We start from the raw sequence: 21,684 nt of genomic DNA on the forward strand, positions 1-21,684 counted from the left end.
ATTCTGGCCACGCCTCCCGCGATTCTGGACCGGCCTCCACCAACAGGCATTAGAGCCACGCCGGCGTCTCGCTCGTCCACTGCCTTGGGTACCTACTGCGCCTGCGCTGGAGCGACCACAGCCTTTGTGGGCAGAGACTGCGCAGTTGCTGGGTACCGCCCACGGCCCCGCCCTCACCAACCCGGACCCCCCTCTGAGGAAATGAACTCCCGGTGTCAACTGGGAACCTCGCCATCAGAGCAGCAATGTGATTTGCTGGTCTTTGGCAAAGAGGAAAAGCCAATGTCTCTGGTAGCGTCATACCCGCTAACCTGAACTAAGGCCAAAAGGGGAAATGGTCACATTCGAACGTGAGACTCATTCGGTGACACCAGAGAGGGTAAGAAAAGGGATATCGATAAAGGTTCAGTTGCAGTGAGGACAAAGAGAAGTGATTTGAACTTTGCGTAACGATGAACTCCCGTTACAAATGGGACATTGCAGCTTGGGTCCCTGTAGACTGGATGGCAAGAACACTTGCTGACACCTGCAGCCCAAGACGTGTATGAAATCCCAGGAAGGGAACCAGACCCAAAGACCCAACCACTTCTGAACGGACCTTCTCTAGAAGCATGCTGACTACCCTACCCCGCCTTACCCCTGGACCTATCAGAAGACCTCCCACCCTTACTCCACAGTCCCCACATCTGTGCTGATGGCCTTCAAGAAGTGGCTCAAAGGATCACCCCATAAGGGGAGGCATTAGATTACCCACCACCTGTAGGGGAGTACGTCTCTAAACACAGGGGCCAGCTTAACAAAGGGGAGAACTTCCATCAGGGCCTGGAGAGCCCCTTCCCCTGCCACCAGGCCCCTGTCCTTGATGCCTCAGGATCTATGGCACAGAGCTCTGCCCCGGTGCAAGTGATGATGCACATGGCACAGCCGCAGCTCCCTTGACCTGAGGGTGTTGACTGCGAAGAAAACAATCGACAAGTGGAATCTTCTGAAACAACTGAATTTTATTGGGAGAACACAAGGGTTCTTTAAAATGCAAGAAACAGAAGCAGCAAACACATTGTAAAGACACAGCAATGAGGATAGCAGAAAAGTATCACACCGAGTTGGTATGGCCAGGGAACTCAGTCACACAGTAAACAGAGGGTGAGGGAAGGTCTCCGAGAAAAGGCTCCTACTGCAAAGGCTACTCAGCCTGAGACCTCGGCGGTCACCCTGTAGAATACACGGACAGGACAGACACATCTGGACACGTCTCCACATGTACAGTATTTCAAAAGATTTCTTGAGTAAGCACAAAAGCACATGTTGTAAACAAGGAAAACAACCCAAAGTCCAACCTAATGCCAAAGTCACAGTACCCCGACATCAATTTCTGGTCACATGACAAGTAGCTGATGTCACAGGCCCCATCTCTGAGTCGAAGTCCTTCAGGTGAAGTTCATGGGTTCTGGAGAACCGCTGTGAGTCTAGGAAAGTCAACACCCTGTGGACTAAAAGTTATCCTTACACACGGCCAATGCTAAGGCTCCATATAAGTGGAAAGTCCAAGGCCCAAAAGAATCCACACGCAGTCAACGCCGTTACCCCTTTAACCATGGAGAAGCAGTCTTCCCTTCAGTCCTAAAGCTAAAGACATTTGAGAGGGAGCGCTCATCTGTAGTCAGGGGAGGGCCTTTAATATTATTTTCTGAAACCACTTTCTTGAGGGATGAAGGAAAGAATGACCCAAAAGAGCTGTACATATTTAATGTATATGATTTAAAGACTGTGGAAATAGGTAGACATCTGTGAACCATTACCAAAACCTGTGCCATAAACAGACCCATCCCCTCCAAAGTTTCCTTCCACCCTCTAATAATAATAATAATAATAATTACCATTATTATTATTTTGTGTAATAAGAAGACAACATAGAATGGACACACGTAGCAAATCTTTCAGTACCCAGCCCATCTCTCCTGGGCTCTGGAGAAGTGGCCCAGCTGCGTGGTCCCCGGCTTTAACCATATTTCACACACGGCAGCTCAGCAACGCCCCCACGACAACAGTCCCCCAGTTGATCCGAGAGCTGGCTCGACCACGGGCCTTTCGGCACTCTGGAAGGCCGCTGTGTCTGACTGCTGGGGGACACTGAGAAAGGCAGTGACTCCCCCCAGGATTCACTGCACAGCGCCCACGGCTGTTCTCTGAAGTGGAGAAGCAGCAGCACGCTAGGTCTGCGCATGAAGAAGGAGAGGCAAGGGAAGCTCAGAAGGCCAAGGCAAATATCAACGTGGAGCTGGCCTGACCGGCCACCCTCGGGAATCCACACACTGTGCTCCTGGAGTCAGCACGATGGACTGAGAGGGCAAACTCGAATCCCGCGGGGTCTAGAGGAGATCATTCAAATGGTACGGGAGTGCCCACATTTGCACATTCTTTCCACCCTTTTGAGAGGACAGCACACGAACTAGCCATAAAACAGGATCAGAGTCCTCTCCTCCTACCAAGTGTCATGTCACCTCTTGTGTGTCACAACACACAGAGATCAACCCTCTGACTTCACCTGCAGACAAACTCAGTTCGCTGGGAAAACGGAAAATGACAGTTGTCACCACAATAAACATCTTAACTGGACAAGGGAGCCATATTATCTCATATCACGTCCATCAGTGTCCACTGTGACCTTCTGGCCCACGGATAAGATGACCCAAAGGTAGTGCGGGAGAATGTATGTAGGGGACACGAGACACAGCCCTGAACCCACGATGCCCATCACAGCTGTCACACCAAAGTCCCTTTTCCTTCACACTCTCAATTTTTCATTCTACTCTCACAGTGTGCTTATATCTCCACTCGGCACTTATGTGCCCGCCTCAGACTTCAGCAATGGAGAGAAATCAACAGCGAAATATAGGAAAACCAGAGGAGGCGTCCTCTTCTCAAACTGCAACTGTCCACATCCGCTTGCCCCTCCATAGCTGCAGCACCCAACCCTGTGCCGACGCCCCTCACCGTTGTGGACAGCACCCACTTCCCTGAGAGTGCACACAAGGTCCCCTCAAGGCAACATCACCACCCCTGTGAGAGGACCAGAAGGGCAGAGGGGCAGACCACCAAGCAGCAAAACCTCACAGAAACAGGGGAAGGGACAGCCAGAGCCACTGACTACATGCTGTCCTATTCAGCAATGAAGAATAGGTGGGCAAAATCCTCCAGCCTGGAGAGCTCACCAGGCACATTCCTGGATATCCAGGCTCATCTGCGCACATCCATGAGGATCTAAATGTCCACGGCCTCATCTACTGTTCATGGACAGGGCCCAGTGACTCTCCTCTTCCTACCAATGTGCAGAGTGTACTCAGCGGAAGAGTGCCGACAGCTCACATGCAAACGCTTGGCTAAAGCTCCAGCCCAACTCCCATCCAGAAATTCAGCATCCCTAATGACTCCTAAGATGCCATCGCCCTGCATGGTGGACGACATTCTGTTCAGCACCTTCATGTCACAGCACGCAAGCCTGACCGCGGGCCACGGCCAATTTCTCCCCAGGGACCCAGAATTTCCCACACCCCACATTCGGCCATTGCCGGCATGCGCTTTTTGAGGGACTTGAAAAAGGCAATTGAGTCATGTGATGGTGGAAGGAAGAAGTGTCTGCGTGGTCTGTGGAAATATCACAGCAGCAACAGCAGCTCGCTTTCATCATTCTCTCCATGGGGACACAACTCATCAACAGCACGAAAGAGTGACTGGGCACCTCTACCAAGAGCGATTATTCACCAGAGACAACCATCTGAGTCCTCTCCTCCTACCAAGTGTCATGTCACCTGCTGTGTGTCACAACACACAGAGATCAAGCCTCTGACTCCACCTGCAGACAAACACTCAGTTCCCTGGGAAAATGGAAAGTAAAACCCTGTTGGCAGAATAAACGTCTTAACTTGACAAGGGAGCCATATTTTCTCACAGCATGTCCATCAGTGTCCACTGTGACCTCCTGTCCCACCGCTATGCTGACCCTAAGGTGGTGTGGGAGAAGGCACATAGGGGACACGAGACACAGCCCTGCGCCCACCATGCCCTTCACGACTGTCGCACCAAAGTCCCTTGTCCTCCACACTCTCAAGTTTTCCTCCTACCCTCAGAGTGTCGTCATATCTCCGCTAGGTACTTCTGTGCCAGCCCCAGACTTCACCAATGCGGAGAAATCAAAAGCCTGAAATAGGAAACACAGAGGGGGTCTCCTCTCCTCTAATTGCGACTGTCCTCACCCTCTTGCCCCTCCATAGCTGCAGCACCCAACCCTGTGCCGACGCCCCTCACCGTTGTGGACAGCACCCACTTCCCTGAGAGTGCACACAACGTCCCCTCGAGGCAACATCACCACCCCTGTGAGAAGACCAAAGGGGCAGAGGGGCTGACCACCAAGCAGCAACACCTTCTCACAGAAACAGGGGAAGGGACAGCCAGAGCCACTGACTACATGCTGTCCTATTCAGCAATGAAGAATAGGAGGGCAAAATCCTCCAGCCTGGAGAGCTCGCCAGGCACGTTCCTGGACATCCAGCCTTATCGGCACACACCCATGAGGATCTAAATGTCCACGGCCTCATCTACTGTTCATGGACAGGGCCCAGTGACTCTCCTCTTCCTACCAATGTGCAGAGTGTACTCAGCGGAAGAGTGCCGACAGCTCACATGGTAACGCTTGGCTAAAGCTCCAGCCCAACTCCCATCCAGAAATTCAGCATCCCTAATGACTCCTAAGATGCCATCGCCCTGCATGGTGGACGACATTCTGTTCAGCACCTTCATGTCAGAGCACACAAGCCTGACGGCGGGCCATGGCCAATTTCTCCCCAGGGACCCAGAATTTCCCACACCCCACATTCGGCCATTGCCATCATGCGCTTTTTGGGCGACTTGAAAAAGGCAACTGAGTCATGTGATGGTGGAAGGAAGAAGTGTCAGCGTGGTTTGTGGAAATATAACAGCAGCAACAGCAGCTCGCTTTCATCATTCTCTCCATGGGGACACAGCTCATCAACAATACGAAAGAGTGACTGGGCACCTCAACCAAGAGCGATTATTCCCCAGAGACAACAGCAGTTCTCTCTCAGAAGACTCCCTCATGTTAATGTACTACACAACAACGTAGGAGGGCAAAGAGCCAATGTTCCTCGAGCCATTATTCACAGGCTAAGTCAGTGCACAGAATCAGGCAGAAACAGCAAAGCATTCCTCAGCAGAAAAGTACAAAATACTCCTATTGCACAAGTCAGCAACAGTCCCCATCGTCAAAATTTCATCTTGGCCAGAGGGCCGTATGTTCTCATGTCACACTCAACCATCTGCATTGTTATCTTTTATCCTCCAGCCATGCTGATCCCTGGTAGTGCCATGGATGGGCCAGCGGGCAGGAGGCACTCTGGAACATACAAAGGCCAACACGCCTTTGACACTGAGGGCGCATACCCTCCTCTCTGCTCTGTCCTCCTGCTCTGAGAGCAGCTCTACAGAGGACACTCTGTCCAGCCCCCTTCCCAGCTCTAGGCTTCAAGCACCGGAAGCAAGGAGTTAGTCCTTCCATCTTTCCTGATCACAGAACCCCCTTCCCCACCAGAGCCTCCAACCTCCATCATTCTTCTCCTCAAGAGAACAGACAATCAGAAGTGGCTGGAGAACCAGTCACGAAATCTCTTTAGTTCAAGAAGTGTTCCCCCATGTAAACTGCTTCAGCCACAATGGAAAACAGTATGCAAGTTCCTCAAGAAGTAAAAGGAGAGCCACCCCATGATCCGGCAATCCCAGCCCTGGGTGTACAGCCAATGGAAACGAAATCACTGTCTCAAAGCCGTGTCTGCACCCCGGTGTTCAATGGCGCACTCTTCACAACAGCCGACACACGGAACAGGCTCAGTGTCCATCAACAGATCAGTGGGTAAAGAAAATGTGGTACATACATACAATGGAATACTATTCCGCCATAGACATTTTGCACAGAACAGGGAACCAGTATAACAAGGAATACACTCCATTTCAGGAGCCTACCCTTAAGGGGTCCAATATAATCCCTTCTCTTTCCAACCCCCACAGCAACAAGAGGAATGAAAAAATACATATGGCAAACGCGACTTTGACATGGAATACTTCACACCAAAAGCTACAGCACATTAACACTCCCAGGAGTGAGCAGACATTCATGAGTACATGTCTCACTGGGTGAGTGACATGGCTCGCCTCAGAACGAACTCCTGGGAGAGAACCCGATCAGCTTCTCTTTCCCTGAGAGTCTTGATTTTGAGAATGTCATCAATTAGAGTCACTCTTTTGGAATCCTCAAAGCCGTCACTTGTTTTCAAGTGCCAATACTCAGCAGATTGACCCTGAAACCATTCATCTAGGTCTTTCGCACCCCTCCCGCCATGAAGGGACCTCAAATGAATGTCCTGGGCAGTGGGCCCTAGTGTATGTGGAAGGGGAAGAAGGCATCGCAGTTACGGTTAAGTTTCACAAGTTGAGTTTTTGACTAGCAACCAGGCCAGTGATGGTCACTGTCATGTCACTTGGTGAAGGAACATGGGCTTGAGCACAGGTATTTCTAAGTATCTCAGGTCTCAGGTTTTCACTGGGCAGACAACATAATGACCCCTATCTTCTGCAAATCTTATGTGATCCAACCAATCAGAAGGATCAGTAATGACTTTGAAGTGTCAGTGGGCTGCATAAAGGCAACATACTTTAGTCTCTACTCACAAAGAAATGTGGATTGTTTTCACCCTTGGTGAGTGAACTTCAGCTTCTGTGATGCGACCTTCTGGATGAAACCTGTGCCAATAAAGCAATAGAGGAACCGGGAACCAGAGCCATCCATGAGACTAAAGGGCAGAAGCGTCTTGGAACGCACCTTACCTAGTGCAGATTTGTATCAAGAACTCCCTCCCAATTACCCAAACTCTTCACTTAAGTTTCAACAAATTAACCACCCCCCAGAAAACAAGTGACTTTATACAGACAGGGAACAGAGGAGATCTTGGTGGCACTGCCAGTGAACAAGAAGCCTCCAGCCTGAACTTGGTGCTGAGCCACATCAGCTTTGACGAAAGGTGTCCATGTTGGCCGGAAAGACTGCAGCTCAGAGAAGGCAAAGTCCGAATTGCCCGGCTTTCCCCTGGCATCACAGGAGAAGTAGAGAAGTTGGTTTCTAGAGAGATTGAAGGAATCGCTGAGGAAATTTGCTGGTCCTGTGAAAGGAAACAAAACATTTCGTTGAAATGACGCCTAGGGTCTCAAGAACTGAAGTGGAAGCGGGGGCTCACAGGGAGGGAGAGGACCTCAACCAAGCCACAAGGGTCTGCTCTAATCTATGGATTCTGGAAGTGCTCAGCTACTTCCTTCAGGACCCGCTGCATGCCGAGCACTTACAAGGATCATCACACTTGATTCTCACAACATACCTGATAGCAAGGTGTGCTCCCCATCTCCATCTGTGGAAACTCAAGCTCAAAGATGAGAGCTAGAAAGGGCCAAGGGTCTTTCTCACTCAGATACCAGAAATCTATTGTCCACGAAACACAACGTCTGGTCGCAGCAACATCTGCTAGGCAACAAAGTGGCCAACAACGTACGGAGGGGTAAGCGCGTGAGCAAGTACGGACCTATTCATTACTTCAATTGCTAGACTATGCCTGCAGGACCACTGCTACGTAAATGCTCACCCACCCACAACCGGGGTAGACTGGCAGATTGCCATTGTCTGGCACCCACTTGGTGGACGGGTCTCACCTTCTCCCCCGTTTCCCACTTAGACCCGGTCTTAAATCACATCCAAATCCACGATCTCACACCCGAGATAAAAAGCACATGAGCAATCTCCCACAATCTTTGGATTCCTGAAGGTTGTGTTTGACCGTCCCATCTAGTCCATCCTGCTTCTGCCTGGTCTGGCAAAGGTTTTCCAAAGGATAAGACAGATCAAAACCTTGACGTGAAAATGTCAACATCGGTTCTTTTTGAAATCTGACAGTCTAATAAAGTCAAGGTGTCTGTAACAGTGGCACCCACAGGAAACAGAGGAACACCAATAGGGACTGGAAAAAGACGCCACTGACTAGTCAAGAAATTGGTGGTAGACCTAGCATCTCACCCATGGGGTTCATAAGCAGTGCCCAGGGAGTGCCCCCGACGTTCCCAGAAATTCCCCTCTTAGACACTCAGGGAAGGGATTTCCACACCATCTGAAATAGCGCTACAGCTAACAGGAGATCAGTGCTACCCTCCCCCCAACACCTGTGGCCTCCCATCACACGAGATGGCACTTACTTGTCTGCCTGCTCTTGACTGTTGGTTCCAGTTCCACTCTCTTCTCCGTACAGGCCCACAGGATGACCTGGACTGGACTTTGCCACCACAGGTCCTGAAGGGGATGGTGATGGTAGAAATCTGCAAGGAGACTTGACTTTGGGTGGACAGCCCAGCACAACTGCAGGAAAAACAGTTTACTTGCCAACTCATATAAGTCAAGCGGCTCAGGCGAACTGGTTCTTTCCCTTATCCTGAGAAATTTCTGAAAATGGTCGGTGAGGCCAGAGGACCCACTCACGCACCTTGTGTGAGCTAGGCCAAAAGAGTGAAAGACACTGTGAGACAGGCGCTCCATGAGTCAAACCACAAGATAAGACCACTGCTTTAGAGGCCTCATTGCCCCTTCAAGTGAACCAGGGTTCATCCTGCTTTACTCAAACACGGATGGGATTCACTCAACATTATGTTGAGAGGTGTGACCAGTGACTTGCTAGAAGGCTAGAAGACGGGGGGTGGGGGGGGTGGGGGGGGGCCGGGGGGCGCGGGGGAGGGGTCTCCCAACTCCATTTTTTCTCTTCAGTAATAAGGGAACTGACTCACACATAAAAGGATGGTAACAAACCTTTGGAATGTGTGCCTGCTCTCACTGTGTTCCCAATTACTGACACTTACATGCCACGCAAGATTACGGGTAACAATACATTCACATGGTTTCTGTCTTCTACTTCATAGACCATGAGATGCACATTAGACAACTGGGTCGTTATATTAGTCTCAGTAATTGGTAAAAGATTAAGTTCAAAGACTGCTAAAACTAGGCATGAGCTAACTGAATTCAGAACAATTTCATGAAGAATTTCATATAGTACATAACGTTACTACCATCCAATATCGAACATAGGTCTTTGAGGACAAAGCAACGGAAACAACTGGACATCTGGAAATACACAGATTGGGGAATTTGCTCTTAATTTGCAATACGTCCTACTGTACTATGGGCCATGGGCACAGATTAAAAGCACCTTCATTCCACACGTAGGTATTGATCCAGGTCTGGGGCTCTGCCTGAAAAGGCAGGACTCACCGGCGAGGTGAGTGAGTGTCCCAATTCCTGAAATTGGTATTCCTGCCAGTACCAACTGCGCAGATAAAGGAAGACCAGCAATACAACCAGTAAAGCAAATACCAGCAATACATCTGTCCCATTTCTAAATGTGATCAAGGTGGATTTAGAGAACACCAATGCCCCACCAATATTCAAGTCATTAAATCATCTCTACATGTGCTAACATACATAATTCAAGTCAGTATCAAGAATCAATCTGCAAGAAGGCTCATAAGCCAACTCAACCATCACCATTATGTAGAGGAAGTAGTTGCTTTCCTTGACAATTCTGAGGTTACTGTCAGGCGATAGTGTCCTCAGGATTTTGAGGAAAACAACAATGTTCCTTTAATTTAATTCTCCCCTTGAATACACAGTGGATGTCGCAGGACGGAGGCATGAGGATAAACACACGGGCACTGTCGATTTCTTAACCCGACATTGTAGCACTTTGAGCCACTAAGGCACAGTCAGCACTTGTGTGCAAAGAGGCAAGGACAGCACCCTTTGACGTGGGGGTGGGGCAATGGTACTCGCAGTCTGGCCCAGGACCTCAAACAGATGGGATAGTAGTGGTCCTGGGGCAGACCGGTCAGGACATGAATTGGCCTATCCTGCTTTTCTGGACATAGAAACTACACAAAACGTTTCTTCTCTGGGACAACACCAGGGAAGGAGGAACCAGGCCAACACTTAAAGAAATGACAACGGAATAAATGCACAATTATTGCCCTCCAGTAATAGACATAAGCATGCCCGATGACCTGCAAGGGCCATTCCCTCTTAACAGCACTCATTCTGGAGGTGAATTTCCATCTCTGTAAGTGGAAAATGCCCCCACGATTTTAACAGGAAATGCATGAAAAGACTCAGGACAGAACCCAATCGAATAACGCGACACGCAACACACAACGATTGCTGGAAATGAAATCCCCGAAGAACCCAAATGACTTCCAGTGTTGACCAGTGAGGCGCACTTCCAGGAATTCAGTGTCGTAAAACAGCACCGCTCAGCCAGATCGACAACGTGTGAATTTTTAACATTGAAAACAAACCTTTCTTAATTTTTATTAGAGCTATGAAATAAGAAACGTAAAAGCTAAAATTTCAAAACTTTAATGGTATGAAAAACCCTTAACAGTAAATAAAATGCAAGATTAGGCTAGCAGACCACTTGAAGCCGCTAAGTGTCGTAAAGCAAAACGCACAGACACAATTAGGACCATCTTGTCCTCATTTGTCAATCGAAGGTGACATGAAAAACTTTAACACAAAGCTTACGAAAAGGATCAGGACGTATCTTTAACAGAATAAAATGACCCCAAACGCCATTGTTCCGTAAAACACAACCCCACCCCGGGCCAGGGACGCACGTCAACATACGGTTAAGAGCATTCGCTGTCGTAAAACAACAAGGACTCAGCCAACTGAAAGTTCGGCCCTGTACGTGGAGAGGACCTCAGAACGTGGAGTTTTTAAGAAAAGTTAGGAAGACGGAGAAACACCAGAATAGAACAATATAAATCAGGTCAAACACGCAATTACATTATAAACTTACGACACTCTATCAGAGGGTACATTCCAGCTCTGTAAATTAAAATTTCCCCGAAGCCATTTAAAGGACGTTTATGGGGAGGGTCAGGACCTCCTCATTAAACGCATGAGGAAGGACATGCAAAATTCAGTGCCCAGCAGGGTCCAGTCCTGGTTGACAAGGGTGGCTAAGGGGGCCTTCACACAGACTGGAACACTTCTGGTGCTCAGCCGCACAAATCACTTCCCAAAGGGCACACGGAAGAGACTATCGTTTGAAGAATGCTTAGGAAACCCAGCTGAAATCCACATTAAACACATACAAATGGCCACAAAATCACGAGGAAGACATAAACACCCCGCGCTACGGACGGACGAGATTACAGAATGAAACCAGCAATAGAAGCCCCGGGGCCGTGATGCCCCTCAGGGACTCGAAGCAACAAGGGCTCGCCCATCACACCGCTGGGTTTCACACTGGAAAGCCGTAGGGAACACTACAGTTTGCATGCAAACACACTGACAGCGTCTGGGCCACTCTCCACTCAGCGCGATGACATTAGGTTCAGAAGGGCTTTGCAGAAATACGTAAAACAGCGTGCAGTGCTGACTGAAGGGGACTCGCGGGGTCAGGGAACAAGCCAAGCCCGAGCTGAGCAGGCCGGCTGTTCACTCTTTCCCCCGACGTTATCAGGGTGTCGTTCTTTTTCAGCCGCACGGGAAGAAGAGCATCCCGAAATGGGAGCAACCAATGAAAGGAAACGCGCACTCACGCTGGGCAGGGAAACCCAAGTCTGCGCTCGCAGGCGGCCATGGGCCACCAGCTGTCACCCTCGCACACACGCTCCCTGAGCGCGTCACCTCCCTCTGTCCGAGTCGAAAATCACCGAAATCCCGACCCTGACGAAAGGGCTCACGGAAACGGACAGGACCCAGATTTCCGCAAACACCCGGGGCCAGCCTCCAGCCCACGACACTGGACAACCAAAGGCCACACCCGCTCCCTGGCCGCCAACGGCCACGGCCCGTCCTGGACCCACGGCCACTCGGCCCTCCGCCCCAGCCCCTTCCTCCTCTCCAAGCTGCAGACACCTCCAGTCCTGAAGACCACCAACAGGGGGGTCAAGGCCCACATCGCCAGGAGCAGACGACCTGAGCCTTCCATCAGGTTGTGCCTCAAGCTCCACCGGGGGCCCGGACGCCGCTAAGGGGCCTTCTCTGCCGTCCACCCAGAAGCCCGCCCGGGGGACACTGCTTGTCAGAGGAGCTGAGCACACACCGTCCCCCCGCTTCCCCCCAATCACCCTACAGACAGCCAAGTAGGAAGTCAAGGGAACTTACACTTTGGGGACAGCAGGAGACGGAGCCGCCATGTTCCCCCATCCCGGAGGGGAACGGTCCACGGAAGCCGCGCTGCACAATCCACGTTTTAAAGAGCCCGGTCAAGCGTTTCGCTTCACTGGACAGCGTTCCTTTGGCCCCGCCTTCCCACGTCGTCATTGGCGGGTCTGCGACGATTGACAGCGAGACTGGCCACTCGCTCCAGCTCCAAGAGTGCAAACCCCGCTCATGTCCCAAGGCTCTGCTTATTGACTGAAATCTTTGCTCTTCTTGTTCTTTCTTTCTTCTTCTATGTCCATCCCTCAACGCCTAGCTCTGCTTCGAGGCTTTTCACGTATCTTTTCCTTAGTTTCCTGTCTTCTCAGACTTTGGAAATCTTGATCACTCAGGCTCTTCAAGCCTAGCTCCGTGCCATCCTCTTCCAGGAAGCCTTCCATGCTTCACTCCTCCCATCCCCAGAGTTCGATGTGAGTTTCCCTTTGCTCTTCGACATGGACATGAAGAAACCTCCGAGTGGCGATTCAGGGAAATCCTGCCATCTCTGGGATCACGGAGTACTTGCTGGGCACAGTGTGAAGGACCCCAAGTTGGCACTCGCAATCTTGGCAAGACGGTTACTGTTGCACACGTTTGGGAAGAGCAGGCAAAAACCAGCAACAGAGTGACTCATAGCAGCCTCCCAGGATTGGTCCCATCAGTGAATTCAAACAACTCCCAACCACCCCTTTCAGGATTGTCATATCCTTTCCTACCTTTAACCTCTGGAACTCTTGCCCACTCGCCAAGGCCCAGGCATAAGGCACTACCTCTCTGAGTCCCCCTCTGGTTTCACGTTCCCACTCCCAACCCCAAGCACAGTTCTTTCTTGTGTCGCTGTAGGATGAAAGTTAAGGGCACTTCATTTCTCTGCTGCCAGGTCACTAAGCTTCCTGATTATGAAGGTGAGGTTGGAAACCCCTTTCTTTTCAGGAGGCCATCTGCTGAGGAATTTTTGCAGCTGCTCTCAATTTGAGACTTGGACAAAAAGAGGGGCGCGGCCCCGCTAGCACTGACTACCTTGAATGATCAACTCACCTGCACTCTCCCTTGGTTGGTGGACCACATAGCCACGGGATGAGGCTCGATGGACTGCACGCTCAGAGTGGACAGTGCCTCTGGGAAGGACACAATAACGCGAACCCTATCCTGCCCAAAGAAAAAGTCATTTTTGCCGTGGTGGGGGTGGGGAGGCGGCGAAGGTGTGGAACAGTGTCATGCAGTAGTCCACGGTGTTGCCCTACCCACCACAGTGGTGGCTTTTCTATGTGACCTTGACTGGCCACGGGATGCTCAGATTAAACATGGCTTCTGCTTGTGTCTGGGAGGGTGTTGCAGGAGGAGGTTGGCATTTGAGGAGGTGGCCGCAGTAAGGAAGATCGCCCTCCCCAGGTACGTGGGCATTATCCAGTCCATTGAGGCCTGAATACAACAAAAGGTGGACGAAGGCAGACATGCCTCCTTTTTGCCCGCCTCACTGCTTGAGGTGGAACATCTCATCTCATCTTCTCCTGCCCTTGGCCCGGGATTGATCCCATCGGCTCCCCTGCTTCTCTGGCCTTCAGACCGGGACTAAACTATGCCGCCAGCTTTCCTGGCTTTCCCGCTGGCACACGAGAGACTCTGGGACTTCTCAGCCTCCACAGATGCGCGACCAAAATCCTCATAACAAGTCTCCTTTCCCATAACTTATCATACTCCTATTCTTGCTGTTCCTCTGCACATCTCTGACTAATATACCTTGAATTTCGCATCCGCTGCTGCTGTTAGAGAGGGCTTCCCAGTCCTCAAGTAGATCTCTGAAGAAAGGGCAAAATCCAAAAAGTTAACATGAGTTCCAAACTGTGGATGAGGAAAGGACACACCAGAAACAGACGGCCAGATATCTGGGCAGTGCTCAGAACACAGCCACTGGCCGCGATGGGGGTCTTATCCGCTAGAGTCAGGCTGGTCGTTTGCCAGCGCACAGAAAGCTGATAGCTGACCTCTTCCAGAGCTGGGATCGTGGGTCACACTCTGAGGAAGCTCCAGAGGGCAGGAGAGTTGTGGCAGGCTTTCTCAGCCATCACTGAAGCCATGTGGAGGGAAGAGAGGGGAAACTCCAGCTCCTGATGTGACTCCTGTCTCCAGGATCTGCCAGCTCTCTCAACACCTGGCACTAAGGCTTATCTCTGTGACTGGTTCTGTGGATGGACACATGCTGGGCTCTCTCAGTGCTTGCCACAGGATGGCCAATACCACACAGGTCCTGCTTCTCGGATCACCCATGCCCTCTTGATTTTTATGCCACCAATCTTTCCAGCCCCACTCACACTTCATCCCAGGCCAATGCCCTGGGCTCCTGCCTGTCTGGGAAGATTCGGCATTCGCTACTCACCGACTACTCATTTTGGCTACTGGATCTGTATGCGGGCTGGACCTTTGCTCCCTGGATTCATACACCAGCTCTTCCTCTCATCAGATGGGTAACGTGACATGATTATTGTGCCTCTATTTCTTCATGAGTTAAAGCAGTGAGCCAATAAGAACCGTCTCACTGGGCTGTTCTAAGATGCGTTGAGTTAATGCAAAGCCCTTTCTTGGTGCCTGGTACATACCAAGCTCTCACCTAACTATAGTTGTCATTTTGTTATCATCATCCTTCATGTTTCAAAGCAAACCTGCACTCTTACCTGCGCCATTCCCCCACTAAAGCAGCTCGTATGACTCTGCATTTTCTAATGACCACGGAAAGCACCTTCCAGGTTCCAGGTTCCCATCTTCCAGGCACTTTCTAATTCTCCCATTGTTAGTTCTACATCTTTATCACTTTCATGTATGGCCATTTCTGCATGCTAATTGATAAATCTAATCGTCCTAAGTGTTTAGATATATATGCACACATATGTGTATATATATATCATCTCTCCTCTCCAAAGTTCCCACAAATTTCTCCTATAGAATAAGATCAGATCGCTCTTTATGTAGCATGGTATGTAGGGGTATTCTGTAAGTGCACATGTAGATAGTGAAATAGTGGTTTTCACTGGCAGATCTCCAGAAATACTCCCGCTGGAGGAATTCACAAACTCCCTTGTCTGCTGACCGGTTTTGCCAGAAGACTCAATGTCAGTGGTGTTCTGATAGAGAAATTGGCAAACGGCTCTGGGAGATTTGGTTGCGTCCCTCGGGCCAGTCTGTCAGGAGACGAAGCACCAGGCTGAACCGTGTCCTGCCCCAGAGTTGACGTGCTACACAGGAGAGAGAGGAGGCTGTTTCAAGGTCCAGGGAGGAGCAGGTGCACGGGAGCAGGGGTCGGAAACAACATGGCCTCCTCAGGGTAGAATGCACATCGTGGTCTGATTGGAGAAGGGAGTTCAGGATGTAAGATGAGGGGAAAGGCAGTGCAGAGCACACAACCCTGGGTGGGATGTGGAAGGCTTCATTAAGAATTTAAGGCCTTGAGTAACAGATTCCATTTGCTTTAGAAATGTATCCTTTGGGTGTCAGTGTGCAGAGTGGATCCAAACGGAGTCATCTGAAAAAGGGAGGCAATATAGTCATAAGGAGGCTGTTAGAGTCGAGGTGGGGGTGAAGGAGTGCTGGAGCTCCTCCAGGTGCCGTGAAGGTTAAATGGAAACACGGGCCAACAGGGCGTGCGGTGAAGGTGCAGTGGCAGCCATGTGAAGGACGGGCAGTCAAGGAGTCAGGGGCTACTGCCAGTTTGATGGAGCTGCTGCCTGGATGGATGGCGGTCCCCCCAAGTGAGAAAAGGCACATCGTATCAAGGGGGGTGGAGAGCCAAGGGGACAGCAGGAAGGCAGCAGAAAATGCCTCCTGTCACAAGTCAAGAAGTACTCATAAAAGCATATGATTGAGAAAAATGGAGGCAACCGCTCAAAAGACATGCGTAGTTTTGGCCTCTGGGATGGGGAAACGAGAGAGCAGAGGAGGGGCAGGAATTCACTGCTTTCACTACAAGCCCTTGTGTACTATTTGATCTTTTAAAAACTATCTATGCGTGTATTCCTTTGATCAAAATTAAAACTTACCAAAAAGGAATTAGAATTAGAAGGAAATTGGGGGAGGGGACTTTAGGGAGTGGCACATGAGGCCAGATGGCTTCTGCCTTCCTATCTGTCTAATAGTGTATGTAGGTCCTAAAATGTTCCTGAGTTATCACGAGATATGATTTCCGTACTTTCTAAGTAAATCACAGACCATAAGGAAATGCTTTAAAAGTAAAAATGGCCAGTAATCTGCAGGTAGCCCAGATCTTCCTAACTCTAGGGAACTTTGCGTGAGCAATAAGGTGAAAACAAAACAAAGATTGTGATTAACTTTTCAAAACTGAAACACTCAACAAATACCCCATGGTGATCATCCAAGGGTCCCACATTTTAGTGTTGGTCATAACAGCAAGACAGCGGAAATAAACTAAATGTCCAACGCTAGGAGCTTGGCTGAAGAAAAAACGGACATTGATAGACTAGAACACTATGTAGCCATTAAAAATAAGGAGAAATAATTTACCCAGGTGGAATGAATTTAATAGATGTCAAGCCCCCTCACCACCAGCTCGAGCGATTGGACCAGAGACAGAGAGAGAGAGAGAGAGAGAGACTGAGTGCACACGTGCACTCACACACTCCACCTGGTTGTAGAGACATAGTGATACCTGGGAACGTGATTGCACTGTGACGAAAAGCCAGGCCGGGGCCTAAGCACTTTCTACACATCATTTCACGTGATCCTCACAGCGGACTCAGAGATGCGGACCGTTATCACCTCCGAGTTGCAGGAGAGGAGCCAGGCACAGAGAAGGATAGTGCCCGAGTGACGAAATACTGCAAACCATATCATCCTGCCCACTGATACCAGACATTCACTGTCATGATTCGTTTTTAGTCGTATCTTTATTACTTGAAGAGTGAGGCCGCCTTTGAAATTTTCGTGGAAAATTCCCTCTCTAAGTGGGCGCGACGGGGGCTGGAATTTGGGGAAAGCAGGGCTGGGCAGTCCATTTCTGCAACCTCAGTCGATCCTCCCAAGTTCTTGCTTGGCACACACTCACGGAGGCTCAGGCGGAGCTCAGAGGCACCTAGAGCGGACGTGAATTCTAACCAGAAGGAGAAGCAGGAACGAAACATCAAAGCATTCCTTATCACAGGGGCTCCAATAAAGCAAGCGGGACTCAATGGGGAGATGTCACTAATAAATACCACTTTCTCCTCAGCACAGGCTGGGGTATACCCCTTAACAGAGCAAGATCAATTATGCATATTTCTCAACAGGTCCAGTTAAAAATTTTCACTTGCAAGGAGCACAGGCCGTTGGGTTTGTCTTTCACTTTTCAAATCCTTTCCCCCGATTCACGCCAGGGCTGTTTCTCCCGTCCCACAGCCAGAAGAAGGAGACAGGCAGCGAAAGTCCAGCATCCTCGGACTGATGGCCTGTTCTCCTCCGTGACCCACTCTCACGAGCTGAGTATCTCTGGCAACGTCTGCCGAAGGCTACGTTGGACAGTTAGGGGCTGTCTCTGGAGCTCTGCTGACAGTCCCCGAGTGCAACAGGACACGTCCTTCACCTCAGGCTTTCCTAAGAGGTAGTTCTCTGAGAGCACCACGTGGGACAGAGCTCCTCTCTGACACCAGATCAACAGAATTCCTTTTCTACCTTTCTCTATCATTTCCCCCTGCCTTTCCTCCAGGTCCTCTCTCGATAGGACCAGACTTCCGACTCTACAGGCACAGAGGCAGCTTCCGGGCCCTGCACTTCCCTGAGGCTGGTCCACAGCCTGGGCTCTCTGATGTGACCCTTGACCCCTGCCCTGGACACAGTTCCCTCACTGCCTCCACTCTCAAACTGGTGCTCGCACCCTGATGACTACCGGCGTCCGCTTCCTACTCCAGCAACGCAGGCAGCCTCTGTCTAGAATCCTCGTCCCCAGGGTAGGGGTGGGAGTGCTCAGAGACTGGTATCCATTCTGTCTTCGAGACATGACTGACCACAAGTCCCCGGTTTGGGTAGTTTTACTGCAAACCCAAGAGCTGCCCTTCAAATCCTTCCTGAAAACTGCCTGGGAACCCAGAGGCCAAGTTCATAAGCCACATTTGGTTCAACCAAAGAATCTGAAGGATTCAGGGCAAGGTATTGACGTCTGAAAAGGTGGAGGCCCCACGACAAGCCAGGATGTCAATACTCAGGGGCTTGACTGGATGCTGATGTCTGGCCCTCTGCTGTGTTTCTACCTCAACGAGTCCTGTGGTCTGGGGTAGTGCAGCCTCATGATTTTCGGCAGGTCCCAAAGGAGGGGATGTTAGGTAGACAGAAAAATAATATAGACAATGATCACCGGATGCTCTTTCATTTCCACACAGCCTTCTTCCATTCATACGATTCCAAAAATGCTCCCTCCTGCCATGACTTGATCACTCCACATACAACCAAGAGGTAACCGGACAGAGACAGCATACACACACCTTCCACCGTCATACTCAGAGCTGCAGGCATGGGGCCTCTGTTTACAGTTAATCTCCTCCCAGTGATGTCTCCTCTTTCTCTTGCTCAGTCATCATCCCAGCGTAATGTGGATATGCTACAATTCCACGACCTAAATGTTGAATTCACCAGCACCACCTCTCCGTGCTATTTACATTACTAAAGTAGAGCTGAGAGAATTGAACTAAAGAACGTGCATAAGCAGGGAACAGAGATAGAGAGTACAGTCCTCATTTCTGCACACAGCCCTGAGGTGGTCCTGTTAGCTATGACTTCTCCATCAACTCCACGGCCCTTTTGCCTTACCCTCTGGGGAGGCTCAGTCCTTCACTCCTGGGGTCTGAGTCCTTGGTGCTCCTTTCTGGGGTTGCAGTACTCTGTCGGGACCTACTCAGGACTGGAGGATAAGAAGCCACCTGAGGGGACCCCCTGAGTCTCATCCGTATTCCTCCTCGGCCTCATTCTATAGCGTAAACACCACAAGCACCTGTTTTGAGAGGCTCCAGGAGCTAAGAGCGGCTTCAAGTATAGTGGAACCAATATTTCCTCCCATACGGGATGGGTTTCTTCCTAGGGGACCAGAACCTCTAACCAGCAGAGAGCAGAGTTGCAGGGCGGGGAGGTCAAACTGGGGCAGATGAGTCAAGTGTGCGTCCGAGGGGAGATCCAATAGCTTCCATTTGTGTCTTCTTACCCTAATACCCTTTCTCCAGGGCACAGGCAGCCAATGTGGGGGCAGGTATAGGAGACGGACACCTGTCTCCACCGGGAGACTTCTCGAGTCGAGGGCTGGCTGGAGCACCCTGTTCCAGCAGGGAGAGCAGGGACCACAGCGAGGAAGACTTAGGAAGAGAAGGATGGGGGTAAACTCCTACTCCCTGCCTGCTCCCTGCCTCCCTGGAATTCGGTCGCATCAAGGCATGCATGAGTAGACAGAGGTGAGGGGAAGGAAGGAGCACCCATGGTGCTCAGCCCAGGCCATGCCCTCACATGCCACCAGAGGCAGCCCTGTCTGCACATCCCAACAGAGGCAGACCTGCCCCTACGTCCCACCAGAGGTAGACCTGCCCTCACATCCCAGCACAGGAGGCACGGCCCTCACATCCTAGCACAGGAGGCACGGCCCTCACATCCCACCCCAGGCTGCCCTGCCCTCACATCCCACCCCAGGCAGCCCTGCCCTCACATCCCACCACAGGAGGCACTGCCCTCACATCCCACCATTGGCAGCCCTGGCTCTTCTTGGCCCACAGGGGCTCTTCTCCTCTGTCTTGTGGGCTCACCAGCAGTGCCATATCCCACTCATGGTCTGCCACCAGCATCTACTCACATACACTTTCTAGGACCTACTCTGTCATTCCAATGACACAAAGCAGGTATGTCCCCACTGAAAAGGAGTGTGCAACAATGAATCCACGTGGTGCATTCACGGGGCGGGGTTGTGGCCGGGTTTCCTTCCTCACACAATTCCTCACCTTGCCTTGCCTTTACAATGAAGCAGCACCGCTGCAGGGAGTGCAAATTCCTCCCCCCGTATGGGGAATAACCCTGGGCAGCATCTACCAAAGCGAAACATAAGCATCCCTTGTGACCCAGCAATGGGAACCCCAAGTTCTTTACCCTGCACAAATGTGTACAGATGTTCAACCAAAGATATGTACAAGATCTGACTGCATAGAGCAAGGAGGAAGAAGAGACACTACTGACGGGGCCATTAGAATAATCCAGGAGAGTGGTAATGGAGGCTCAGACAAGGGCAGTGACAGCGGAGGTGCAATGACCCGGGCACATTCTGGTTGCTGTTGAACGTAGAGCCGAGGACTTGCTGACGGAGCTAATGTGGGCCATGAGGAAACGTGGTCATTGAGGAGGTCACCACGGTGTTTGGCTTGGACAATAGGAAGGAAAGAACTACCACTTGTCGAGATGGGGGAGACAAGGAAACAGTGGTTTGGGAATAAGAAAAAGCAACCAAAAAGGCTTAGTAAATAAACCCTTAACAAATACTAAATAATTCTATTTATTTTCAAAAGTAAGCCTATAAACTCAGCGCAAATGTTTCCCTTAAATGTGCCAATACATGAAAGATACATTAATTCGTGAATTCCAACTCTGAAGTCATTATTCAACTACGTATTTTAAAGCGGAACAACAGGTGCCAAATCGGCTTTGGGCCGAGCTGTTGTGGGAATCCACGGGGTTGACCTGCACCATTATCTCATAAAAACACAGGACTTAAGAAACTGAAGTGAGTGTCATTGCCCTGACTAAATGGTACATGAAGTTCGACAAAGTGATGGAAGGATCAGAGTGGTAACTCCATTTTCTGGTGTTGGCGATCGATTAAAAGCAAACGCCTCTGGTCAAATAATAACTCCTCTGATTTTCATCTTTTCAACATCTATGGAGGTGATTGCATGATATCCTCTTTCTCTCTCTGAACGCAGTGAGTGAATACATTTCTTAGCATTGAACTCCCCTGACGTTCCCTGGCCATGGTGCATTCTTCGTTGAATGTGCTGCTGTGAATTATGTGGGCTGATGTTTGGGGCCTTCCCAATAATCTTGGAGGCAGTATCTGTGGCCTGTGGGCCAAAAATCTTGGGTTGACAGACGCATGAATGAGCAGGAAAATGTGTTCACAAAACCTCCCAGAAGGGGCATCCGGAGGCCAACGTTGACTGAGGATGTCAGAAGTACAGGTGGGTGGTGGACAGGGAGGGGGGGCACCACGCGGACGCCTCAGCGCCTGAGCACTTGGATCCTCCCCACTTCCCTCCCTGCAGCCCCCGCCTTCACCATGCATATGGAGCCCAGTGGCCTGACGTCTTCTCCTGTGACCCAGTCCTCATCCACCGCCCCTCCTGAAAACCCTCAGCACCTCCCCTCCGATTCTGGCCACG

At 50.5% G+C, this 21,684-nt stretch overlaps 1 protein-coding gene across 1 annotated transcript in view; it reads right to left on the reverse strand.

Annotated features, from left to right (window-relative positions):
* Window positions 1-986: 986 nt before the first annotated feature.
* The window catches only part of LOC138921809 (uncharacterized), a 33,018-nt gene continuing 12,320 nt past the window's right edge, over window positions 987-21,684 (reverse strand). The window contains exons 2-5 of the mRNA XM_070257191.1: window positions 12,266-15,818; window positions 8,305-8,464; window positions 7,440-7,579; window positions 987-7,226 (exon numbers count right to left, since the gene is read on the reverse strand). Of these exons, the coding sequence (XP_070113292.1) occupies window positions 6,942-7,226; window positions 7,440-7,579; window positions 8,305-8,464; window positions 12,266-12,424 (744 nt within the window). The 5' untranslated portion in view covers window positions 12,425-15,818 and the 3' untranslated portion in view covers window positions 987-6,941. The remainder of the gene's footprint in view (window positions 7,227-7,439; window positions 7,580-8,304; window positions 8,465-12,265; window positions 15,819-21,684) is intronic.

This window comes from Equus caballus, chromosome X (genome assembly GCF_041296265.1).
Source record: "Equus caballus isolate H_3958 breed thoroughbred chromosome X, TB-T2T, whole genome shotgun sequence".
Taxonomy (NCBI): domain Eukaryota; kingdom Metazoa; phylum Chordata; class Mammalia; order Perissodactyla; family Equidae; genus Equus; species Equus caballus.